Source organism: Callorhinus ursinus, unplaced genomic scaffold, assembly GCF_003265705.2.
Source record: "Callorhinus ursinus isolate GAN/ISIS: 27379988/994484 unplaced genomic scaffold, GSC_fseal_2.0 scaffold65, whole genome shotgun sequence".
Taxonomy (NCBI): domain Eukaryota; kingdom Metazoa; phylum Chordata; class Mammalia; order Carnivora; family Otariidae; genus Callorhinus; species Callorhinus ursinus.
This window is the reverse complement of record NW_027397127.1, coordinates 3,734,643-3,746,996: the sequence shown is the minus strand read 5'-3', so window position 1 is coordinate 3,746,996 and position 12,354 is coordinate 3,734,643. Positions and strand designations below refer to the sequence as shown.

Here is a 12,354-nt window from a genome sequence, read left to right as displayed (position 1 = left end):
TCCCTAAGTGCTAACTAAGTCTCTAGCACCATGCTGGGTGAAATAGGTGCTCTTATGCATCTGTTCACTCACAAACATTATTTGAGCATCGACTAGGACCCAGGCACTGTGCTCAGCACTGAGGATACAAAACGAACATGACGTCTTGCCCTTGAGGGGCCCAGTATTTAGTGGGGGAAGTAGACAGGTAAATACAGACTTTACAACACAGTGTGGTGAATCTTACCCCAGACACAGGAAGAACATGCTACGATATTGCAGAAAATGAACCTATTTCTATTTGAGGTGTTGAAGGATGAACAGACATTTTCAAGCAAAGAGGAGTGGTAGGCTCAAGGGATGGCATTCCAGGTGCAGGGAAATGGGGTGAGCAAAGACATGGAAGTATGAAAAGCTCCAGCTGCCTCTTCACCATTTAGTTCCTTCTGCCCGAGGGAAAAAAAAAAATGGCTGGTGATGTGCATGCTCCTGGCAGTGTGAGGCCGGCAGGACAGGCTGTTTTTCTAGGCCACGAGCATTTCAAAGCCAGCAGGCTCCTCGAGCTGCCTCAAACCGAAGAAGAGATAAAGAGCGTTTGTGCTCTCTGCCCCAAAGCTCCCAGACTCCCAGGCTAGAAGAATTCACATGGTGAGCCCTGAGCCTCGGGACGACGAATGTGAGTCTCCCGGACCATACAATTTCCTTCCCGTGAAGAACTCACACTGTCTGTGCCTGACTCTACTAAGCTTCTAAACTTGAACTTCTGTGGCCTTCTGCCTTTCAGCTCAGTGTCACTCAAACTGCGGGTGCAAGCTTTTGCACCAGAACTTAAAAGAACACACTGCTGCCTTTATCAAAAAAATCGTGCTAGGAAAAAAGAGTCAGCTGAAGTAAATGTTTGCTTAGTGGCATAATTTGCATTTGGCACAAGTTTCTAATCTTGTCACAGACTGATAAATAGTTCATGCATTGGCAGGGATCCATAGACCACATTTTTTTTTTGATCACTCACTATCCACTAATTAAAATCCTGTGTGACAAATCTCTGTGTTTCCTTTCAGAACCTGGCCTATATATATATTTTTCTCGCTGTGGGAATGATGCAAATTATCTCGTTTCTCTTTTCGTTTTGACCTCTAAAAAGTTCAAAGTCAAATTTGAAGCTCAAGCACATCAACTCTGTTAACACTTTAGGGTGGCAATTTTTTTTTTTTACATTTTTGTTTCCGATTTTGGTTTCTATTTCACGTTTATGCTTGACTTGATTATTTCCTTGACTATGCTTTTGCCGGATGATGTGGAAGATGATGACTATGAAAACGAACAGGACAATACGCATTACAGCAAGCATGGCAGATAGGCCAGAGTTCCGGGCTGCATCCATCTGAGTAGGATCAGGGGTTAGTAGCTGTGTCTCCATGACTCCAAACAAGTTTGACTGTTTAGTCCCTGAACTGAGAGAACTGGTGTCATGGAGACACAGCGGTGTGCATGAGGAACTCATTCCCCTGCATGCAGAGGGTGCGGGCCTCTGTCAATGAAGTCAGCGTGCACACTTAGGAGAAGAGCACTCACCATCTTGGTCGTTACCTGAGTCAGCTGGAGACTTGCTCCGGCGCATAGGGCCGGGGCTCTTAGCTGAACTCTTCTGAGGAGTTGGAGATGCCTTTGGGCCGGCTGTGGCCGATGGGTTTCCCTTCATGACTCGGCATTCTGGTAGAAAAGAACAGACAGCTCAGGAAAGCCACGGGAGAAGCGAGCCTTTGGCATATTACCAACTTCTGGAAACTGGAATAACCACCACAGGCCAAAGTACCCGATGGCTCAGGACTACATGGTGGTCCTCATTGTTTGTAGGAATGACGGCTCTGAAGGGGGGGAGGCATGGGAGAAACTTTCAAAAGTCATCTGGGCCAAGCCAGGTGTTTAAATCCCTGGATTATGGAAACAAGGGAAGGAGTTGAAAAGCAGGTTGGGTGGGTTATTAAATAGTCAACTTGATCATTTGTGGGCGCCCCAGCCATGTCTCAGAATAGCACCTGTTGACATAATTAATTAATTTCCTTGGAGAAGAGATTGACAGCTCAGAGGCTGCAGCCACACAGATGAACATTCATGAGTAATTTAAAGGAAGAAGAGGGAGTTACCATTTACCGTTCATTACATGCCATGTATTGTAAGTCATGTCATCTTATGAATAGGCACTATCACCACCACCACCACCATGCATTGATAGAGCTCTTTTTTATTTTCAAAACGCATGATCATAAATCCCAATGCTGGTTTAATGAATAAATGAGCCAGCAGTGATTCTGTCGCTCAGAGCTTATAGAAAGCTCTTGGGTGTGTAGGGGCGTCCGCCAAATGTTTCTGCTACTTGCCTCAACCTCAGTCTGCCCGCTCGGGGCACCTTCCTATGCAGGTCACTCAGCATCCCTACTGTGGTAATTTGGGGGCACTGATTGTGCTAACGCATTAGGAGAATTATACTCACTTTGCTGGTGAGGCTACAAAGAGTGTAAGCCTCTTGCTTAGGGCCACAAAGCAAGAAAATAGCAGAACCAGGACTAGCAACCAAGTCTCTGAAGTCCAAATCTAGTGCTCTTTCCACCGCAGGTTTTCCAACCTTGCGCCATGCGGCTCAAAGTGGAACCACACGGCTAGGTAGAGGGCAGTCTTTTCTTTGGACACTTCCTTGTCACCTCCTACTTAAAGATATATTGAGATATCAATTACCCAGAAAGATTAGGGGATCCTTTCTGGTAAACTGAGTTTTTTGGGGAAACTGAGTTAAGCAGAAAGCTCATTTTTGTTTATTTAACTTCTTGTTTTGGTTGATGAACTTCAGTGATCACTGTCCAGAGCCGGAGATGTAGAAGGTATAGGAAACTGGAGATAGCCTGGGATTTGTTTAGCTATTCTATGGCCATTTGTCTCTTCTCAAAGTGAACACAGCAGAAATGCCACCTCTGTCAGGGTCCTTGTCACTCGAGCAGTTGGTAAAGTCTATATTAATACAACTTGGTTTGTTTTTCTCACACGTTACCCCTCATAATTGGGAAAGATGTTTTGAATGTGTCTTCGCATCAAGATCATATCCTAACCTTGTCACTGTATGAACTAATTCACCATTAACTTCTACATGGAACTTGGCTTCAAGCAAAGGGAAGTGGGCAGATGTTTACCTCTTTCCTGAGATTAACAACCTCTGGAATCCTGAGTCACAAAGTAAGGGGAATGGGGAAGCAAGCCAGAAAGTGGGAAGACGGGAAAGATTTGACACTACGAACACAGTGGAAAATCTTTCTAAAATGGAACCATCAACATGAGCCAAGTCCCTGGAGGATGTTGACTAGAAAAAAGTATACATATAATATCCAAGTTCTGACTCCAAATATTCCTTCCCATAGTTTGCACCTGTCAGCCCATGTGACACAATATGTAGTTCAAGAAATATAGTCACCATTGGGGCAGAGAGTGTTTTATTGAGTTTGGAGGCTGGGAATCTGGGACATTCAGTCAACCTTTCACTTCGTGACTCACATATCCAAACATACAGGAGAAAGACTAACAATATTTGCCCTTGAGGGTCCATGCATGGATGTTCTCTAGGCCATATGAACCCATGAAAATCCTAAGGGACAGAAGGAGGGTGAACAATGGAGCAATAAAGTCCAGTGGTTGTGCTTACCGTTTTCATCCAGAGAAAAGTCATCCTGAGCATAGCGAAATTTTTCAGGACCACAGGCAATAAACACATCGTCATCACCAAAGAAATCATGGAGACAGGTTACCTGTGGAGAGAGCAGAGACATTGGATTGACATGTGATTATCTTGTGACAATAAACTTAATATCATGTTGGCAGGCGGGAAAAGTTTCACATCTGGGCCATCATCCTTAGCCCCCAGGGATCTCCATTTTTCAAACTACCAGGCTTATGGTCTGCATCACAGCCCCCAGTAAGTAAAGATACAAAAGAGTACCATTGTCTTTCCATGTTTCATGTGTGGTAATCTTGTTTCCATCGCATTAAGAATAACTTCATGACCCAGGGCACCTGCGCGGCTCAGTCAGTTAAGCGTCCGATTCTTGGTTTTGGCTCAGGTCATGATCTCAGTGTCACGAGACTGAGCCTCGTGTTGGGCTCTGTGCTGGGCGTGGAGCCTGCTTAAGATTCTCTCTCCCTCTCCCTCTGTCCTTCCCCACTCACTTTCTCTCCATTAAAAAAAAGAAGAAGAAGAAGAAGAAGAAGAAGAAGAAGAAGAAGAAGAAGAAGAAGAACTTCAAGACCATGTCCAAAGGGAATGTCTCTGCCTTTGAATAAAAGTTCACAAGCAGGGCGCCTGGGTGGCTCAGTTGGTTAAGCGACTGCCTTCGGCTCAGGTCATGATCCTGGAGTCCCGGGATCGAGTCCCGCATTGGGCTCCCTGCTCAGCGGGGAGTCTGCTTCTCCCTCTGACCCTCTCCCCTCTCGTGCTATCTCTCATTCTCTCTCTCTCAAATAAATAAATAAAATCTTTTAAAAAAAATTCACAAGCAGAGGCACCTGGGTGGCTCAGTCGTTAAGTGGCTGCCTTCGGCTCGGGTCATGATCCCAGGGTCCTGGGATCAAGGCCCATATCAGGCTCCCTGCTCAGCGGGGAGCCTGCTTCTCCCTCTCCCTCTGCCTGCCTCCTCTGCCTACTTGTGCTCTCTCTCTGTCAAAATAAATAAAATCTTAAAAAAAAAAAAACACTTAAAAAAAAACGTTCACAAGCAGATGGCCCTGCAGATGTTACCTTTTCTCAGGGCTTCAAAGATATAGTGCTCCTAGCCCAACTCTGGGGCCAAAGGTGCAAGCCAAGACAGATGAGAAAGATCTTCTGCAGCCCCAGTAGACAGACCCTGCAGCTGACCAAGATTTGGAAGTTCCTCTCTTCATCTTCATGAGTTTTGAAAGAAAGGCACCAGTTCCTTATTGATTCGGACCCAGGAAATTGGACTTTTGCTAAAAATGGACCAAGAACGTGGAAGTGGCCCCGAATACCATTCTTCCCTCAAGAACAAGGGGGGAAACTGTCCTGACCGCTTAAAACTTAATCAAGAGCAATGAGTCCCCATAGGCTTGAGGCTCTGCTGGTAAAGCCATGTTCCCAGGATCCTTCCTGCCCTCTAGTGCCCTATGCATTGCTGCTTCTCCACAACAGAGAGAGAGTCTCCCTAACCCGTTTTCTGCACAAAGAAATGAGGGTCCCTGGGAAAGTATGTTGCTCCCTGCAGTCTCCCCACTTCTCAGCTTCCTAATTACATCTGATAATTAGTCCAGCACACCAGGGAAATCCCAGGAGAAACCATAGAGTCAGAACATTCTTATCCCAATCCTTAGCTTGAAAGTGTTCAAAGCTTCTAATTGTTCTAAGCTACCCATTCAAGCTGCCAGCAATGGCTTTCCAAAGGCACAGTGCTCCCAAACTAATAACAGCTTTCTGGGTGCAGAGAGCAATATTTCACGTTTGAAAAAATGTTTATATTAATAACATCACCCACCCCCCGCCAGGGTCTATTCAATCCTCGCCCACCCAGCCAAGATGACTACAAGATTAACACAAAGTGAGAGATGCTTAAAGATTATCCCCATTGTCTCGGCCTCCCAATCATCCAGGAGATGCCAAGATAAGGGAGGGGGACTTGGGGAACTGTCAGTGTTGCTCCTATTAAACCTCTTCCCAGCCCTGGGTCCTGACCTCATCAAACAGGCTAACATCTCTCTTCAGCCCACTTGTCCCTCACCCATTCATCCCACGGTCACGTCGTGACAATGAGAGCTACACCACTAATTGAATGCTCATTCTATCACAGGCACTCTACTAAGTACTTCCAAATCTTTCATCTCATTTTACTCTCACCCCAAATTCTAGAGGTTGATATTATTGTCATCACTGTTTCACAGACGAGAAAACTGAGGCCCAAGACAATACGTGAATGACTCAGGTGGAAAGTAATGAAGCCAAACAAAAGCAGATCAATCTGACTCCAAAGCCTGTGCTTTGGGCCACGCAGTAATACAAAGCACTCATGCATAGTTCAGGCACTGGGAAGACGCAGATGTGTAAGACTCAGTCCATGACTTCATGGGGCTCCCAATCTGATGGAGTGAGATACTCAACAGAGTGTCCTGAATGCTAGGATGTAGCATCTCAGTGTCGTGTCATGAATGCTAGGATAGGAGTATCTGTAGGTGCCGTGGGAATTTCTTCGTACCACATCCAAATGATGCAGTCACTGACTGGCACTGTTAGTTCAGTCAGCATCCTCCATGTTGTGCTGGTGGCAAATCCAATGACAGAGGCTACATGGCTCTGCACCCTGCTGCGGACTCCCACGGATATCTTGGACCTTGGCTCAAGAAAATCTGGAGCCCCGAACTCTGATACATAGTGTGTCTCTGAATTGTTTGCCCCCTGGCGCCTCCTTGACCCTGAAGATCCCTGCCAAGTCCCCATGTTCGAGGTTGGCCCTGGCCCTGACTTTCATTTTGGTCATGGATTTAGGGAAGCCTCATCCTTGGGTGTGCCTCCAGCAGTGGCCTCTAGGATGTAGCACTTTGTTTCAAGACCTGCCTGTATTCTCATGAGTATTCCCCTCATCTTTCCCAGGCTTCCCGAATGTAACCACCAAGTTTATCTCTCTCTCTGTATCTCCCCATGGTTCCTGGTAGAGTGCTTACCACATAGTGAGAATTTAGCAAGGGCTGTTTTTGCCTCAACCAAATGTAAGGGAAATAAGGAGGCTTTGTAAGGATATGCAAAGGCAGAAAAGTAGGAACAAAAAAGAAATTAATCTTGGCAGACAACAGGAAGTAGCATTGAAAGGTTTTGAAAGGTAACACAAATACACAAATTTAGGAATAAGAAAGGAATAATGATTATGCATTCAGAAGTCCTTCTCCGCATAAATATGCTAATTAGTTTGAAAATTTAGATGAAATGAATGATTTTAAAGGAAAATGTAAATAAGGAGATTGGCTCAAAAAGACCTAGAAAATCTCAACCAACTACTAGCCATGAAAAGAATTGAGCAAACACTTCAAACATCAACCCTGCCCCCAAAAGGCACCAGAACATTCATTTTGGAGGTGCTTGTGGAAATTGCCTCCCAAAAAGAAAAACCAAAAGCTCAAAAGCAGTCATTGCAGGGACACGCCATGATATCCTATTGTAGGACAACAAAGCCCTCACAGATTGCTCTGGGGGTTGCTGTTAACAATGACCCACCCTCCTCCAACCCCAAGCCTTTTTGCCCCCACCCAGGCTTTGGGAAAAGCCTTTGGATAACCCCTCCTTTGGGGAGCTTCTAAGAAAGGCAAAGCTCCCGATGCTTCTGACAAACTCACAGTGATGTGGCTGGCTTCGAAAACATTCATTTTGCAATCCAGCTGTTCAGCATCGGGTTTCTTGTGTGATCCCTCCCTACATTTTACTGGCTCCCAAATGTAGACAAGTTCACATTGTGCATGTGAATACCCAGCTTTCCCAAAGGCCCTGGATACTGAGACACAACAGCTCTCCCTGCCTTTGTTACAAAGTTGGGGAAATAGAAGGCTCTCCATCTTAAATGTGAGGAACCCAAAACACAGAGAGTCAAAGTGGCCCAAGGATACACAGATGGCTCATGGCAGCGTCGAGACTAGTGCTCAGGTTGCCCTGAGTCAATTCAGGACAAAGCAATTCAATTGTCTGAGAGAACATGCTTTTCCTAACGTCCTGATTCAAAGGCTTGCATAGAGCCTAAAACAGGAGAGTCCCCCTTTGTCCTAATGAATACCTGATATTCATTAGACCACACTACTGGATTGAAAAAAAGAAGGCATCTTTATGGATCATATTTTGAATCTATGGACAAGAAGATTCTTTTTTTTTAATTTAATTTATCTATTTGTCTATGAGAGAGGGAGAGAAGGGCAGGCAAAAGGAGAAGCAGACCCCCCACTGAGCAAGGAGCCCAATGCGGGACTTGATCCCAGGACCCCAGGATCATGACCTAAGCCAAAGGCAGATGCTCAACTGACTGAGCCACCCAGGCGCCCCTGAACAAGAAGACTCCTATTCACTACTGTAACTGGCAACTGAGTATGTGGCAGAGAAGGCGGACAAGGAGGGGAGGAGGAGGAAAAAAAGAAGAAAGGAGAAGAATGGAGCGTAAGAAATCATTTCCAAGTGAAACTCACACTCACACCTGCTTTGTAAAATTCCATGGAGGTAGCACAACAGGAAGTCCACCTTAGCTTACATGGCAAATGCATAATTTTGCAACTGAGCTTTTTGAGATACAATTTCCTTCATGAGGTGGCATCAGAAGTGATAAATCTAATAATCATGATATCACTTACAGCATCCTCAGAGATCGAGGGTCTTGCTGACATCAGCTTTTGCATGAGTCACACCTGAGTCTTTAAGTCAGGGACAAGAACACAAAAGCACGATGCCTGTCTTTGTAATTAATTGACTGCCAGCACAAAATCAATAAAATCAACTCATATTAACATTGAACCATTAACTCAGTGTTCTTCCTTAAAAAAAAAAAAAAAAAGACCAGCAGGCACATTAGCTGCAAATGACAAATTCACTCAGTGGCTTGATTTAAGCTTGATTAGACTCTCCACATCTCCAGATGCTGGCAGTTAGTTCTTAAAGATTTACTTATTTATTTTGAGGTTGGGGGGACAGAGGGAGGGAGGGGAAAGAGAGAGAGAATCTCAAGCAGACGCCCCACTGAGCACAGAGCCTAACGCCGGACTCAATCTCACGATCCAGAGATCATGACCCTGAGATCACCACCTGAGCCGAAACCAAGAGTTGGGCACTTTAACCGACTGAGCCACCCAGGTGCCCCTGGCAGTTAGCTCTTATAGAGTAGATTCTGCAACTCATGATCTAAGTATTCAGCAGGAAATGCTATTTCAGGAAGTAAGGTCTTGTATATGTACGTGACTCACTTTCAACATGCCAAATATTTTCATTGAAAGTTCAATTCCACTAATATTCATTCATGAAGCTCTTACTATGGCAAAGGAACTCTGTGAGACATACACACATGTACAATAAAAGGCCCCTGCTTTCAGAGTCACCAACATAATAAGCAAGTCAGAACCACACAAATAATTGGAATACGAGGCGGGCTGTTTCTAGCACTATTACAGAGACACGAAGAGCAAGGGGAGCACAGAAGACAAAGAGAACAATTCCAATCACGAGAAGCGGGAGAGAAGGTGACAGAGGAGAAGATGCCAAAGAATCTGAGTCTTGAGGGATGTGTGGGATACAGCTGATGGAGATGGAGTAAAGGATATTCCAGGTAACTGCATAAAGGCAGGAACATTCCTTTTCTCGGTAGCCCTAGAAAAAAAGACCCGCATCTCATCAACTACGGTCCCAGAGATTCTAACTCTCCAGAGTACCAGTGCTTGGACCCGTCTACCAGCCTTGCAAACAAAACATACAGTTGCCTACTGGTGAGACGCAGGGTGAAGAGAAGGGCAGGGAGCATCTATGGGAAGAGGCATGGCCCGGGTGGTGAAGAAGAGGGACTCTTGCGGTGAGGAAGGCAAACCACACTGATTTCCCAGTCTTGCCAACAGTGTGCCCAGTGCATGGAGACAGTGGCTGGCAACCTTTGCAAGATGAATTAATGAAAGAGTCAGTAAACATTACGGATGCAGCTTTTTCTAAAAGTTACCACCATTCTTATTCTGGAACGTGTCCTGCCTACAACCCCCGTCGGGCTCCAGAGGTTGGCACAGGGTTGGCTTGGTGAGCTGAGACAACATTTCTGAGACCACCCTGGCTTTCTTATCAATGTTGTTTTCCTGTAGTTGCCTTGAAGTCTTACTTGTGGTTTCCCATGACAACATTTTTGCCTGGGTAAACAGCTCCTTGGTTCTGCAGGACCTCTGTGGGCATAGGTATGTTTATTCAATGTTTTGAACTTCCCTAAAATCTCTGGTGACAAAATAACAATGCTACTTGCATTTGTAAAATATTTTTACTTTTTTCAAAGTACCTCTACATTTATAGTATCTTATGTACTCTTCCACAATTCCAGTTCTCCCTTTGACCCAATCCAACCAGGCTTCCATCCCCCTCACTGCACAAGGCTGCTCTTGTCAAGGTCAACAATGACTTCCGTGTTGTCAATCCCATGGTCTCGTCTCCGGATTCATCTTATTCAACCTCCTAGCAACACTGGGCGTAAGTTGAGCAGGTCCTCATCCTTAAATACTTGCCCCTCTTCGATTCTGGGAGCCCACAGCCTTCTGGGTTTTCTCCCACCTCAACTTCCTTTGCTAGATTCTCTTTTTCTTCCAGACTGCTCCATTTTTTTAAATTTTATTTTATTATGTTATGTTAATCACCATACATTACATCATTAGTTTTTGATGTAGTGTTCCATGATTCATTGTTTGCGCATAACACCCAGTGCTCCATGCAGTACGTGCCCTCTTTAATACCCATCACCGGGCCAACCCATCCCCCTAATCCGCTCCCCTCTAGAACCCTCAGAGTCCATAGTCTCTCATGGTTTGTCTCCCCCTCTGATTTCCCCCCCTTCATTTTTCCCTTCCTACTATCTTTTTTTTTTTTTTAGCATATAATGTATTATTTGTTACAGGTCTGTGATTCATCAGTCTTACACAATTCATAGCGCTCACCATAGCACATACCCTCCCCAATGTCTATCACCCAGACTACTCCATTTTTTGAAAGCCCCAGTGCTCAGGTCTCAGATCTCGTCTCATCTTTTTTTTTTTTTCCCCTTTTTCTCCCCTCTCTTCTTCATTTCCATTTATTTACTAGGTGATCATGTCCAACCCCCAAGGCTTTACATACTATCTATATACGGATGACTCACACATTAATATCTCTAGGCCCTTCTTACCATTGAACTCAAGATTCATATTCAACTGCCTACTTGAAAGCGCCACTTAACCAAGATGGAGGAATGGGCATCCCAAATTTAAATCTGTCCAAGACTAAACTCATTTCTCCCCCTCCTCTAAATGGTACCACAATTCCTCCAGTTGCCCAAACCAAAAACTTAGAAGTCATTTGTTACTAGTGGTTACATTTCCCCCTTCCTGTTGTCACTGGCCTAGTTGAAGATCTAGTACAGTAGCCTCATACCCGGTATCTTGGCAGCACACTACCACCCCCCCTACACATATACTCATATGGCCCTCCATAGTGTGACCACGACAGTACTTCACAATTTTAATCAGTCATATCACTCTGTTTAAAATCCTTCAGCCTGCCCATCATAGAGAGAATAAACTCCAACCTTTTGACCTTAGCGCTACTTTTATACTACACATGCTAGCCGGCTCCGGTCTGACTGCCTACTTTCTGCCACTCAAACACATCAAGACCTTTCCTGCTTCTGGGCCTTCACTTTGGAAGCTCCCCGTACCTGGAGGGTTGAGTATCTTCTGCGATGGTCACAGGGCCAGCTGCCTCCTGACAATCAAATCTAAAGAATCACATATTTAAGTCCGTGCAACCCTCAACTTACGTGCTGTTGCTGCTTAGACTCCTAGTTCTTTTATTTCACCCCAAAAATTAGTCGTTACTCTTTTACTTCACAGTTAATATCGTTCAGATTTACCTACATATTTACCAGTTTATTTGCTCACTATTCCTTGTTACACCTTAGATCTTTCTCCAGGGGTCATGTTTGAATGAGGCACGTGTTAGGCCTTCCTACTCTATCTTTCATGCTTCAACCTCACCTTTATGTTTTCCACCTTCTTATTTCACAGTGCTCCATTCTGGAAAAAAAAAAAAAACATCTTCAGATCTGCCAGTTCACTCTTTCTCTCTTCAGATGTGTTTAATTTGCTGTTTGGCCCACTCACTGAATTCTATTTCATTTTTCCCCCAGATTTGCCTGGTCATAGCTGATAATCTCTTTTTCTTATCCCATTTTGATTACATGTTTTGTTTCTTGAAACAATCCATCTGGAGTTGTTTTATGTCCTGTATCTGATTAATTCTAGTATCTGAAGTCCTTGGGAATCCAAATCTCTTGTTTGTGCTAACTCTCCCTTGTGGTGGCTTGTTTTCTTGTATGTTTGATAGATACATATTTTTTCATTGTGAGCTCCTATTTGGTTGAACTAAGTCTTGGGGAATCCTGAGGGGTGTAAGTTGGGGATGCTCTCCTCCAAAAAGATGTGAATTTGCTTCTGCCAGGTGCCAGGAGGCACTAACAACACGGGGCCATCTTTTCTCAGCAGTGCTTTCCCTTGTGACGTGAGGACCGTAGATTTGAACTCCAGACCTGTGTTAGAACAAGCTTTGAGTTGCAAACTCTCAAGGGAAGGCTCTTCCACTCTGCAGCA

At 44.7% G+C, this 12,354-nt stretch overlaps 1 protein-coding gene across 3 annotated transcripts in view; it reads right to left on the bottom strand.

Moving 5' to 3' along the window:
• Nucleotides 1-12,354, bottom strand: part of DCX (doublecortin) — a 119,223-nt gene that overhangs the window by 32,221 nt on the left and 74,648 nt on the right. For 2 of the 3 annotated variants that reach the window (XM_073885768.1, XM_073885769.1), the window contains exons 4-5: nucleotides 3,671-3,773; nucleotides 1,570-1,692 (exon numbers count right to left, since the gene is read on the bottom strand). In XM_073885768.1, coding sequence (XP_073741869.1) covers nucleotides 1,570-1,692; nucleotides 3,671-3,773 — 226 coding nt within the window. Of the gene's footprint in view, nucleotides 1-1,554; nucleotides 1,693-3,670; nucleotides 3,774-12,354 lie in introns of all 3 variants that reach the window. The other variant, XM_073885767.1, reaches the window with a different exon arrangement.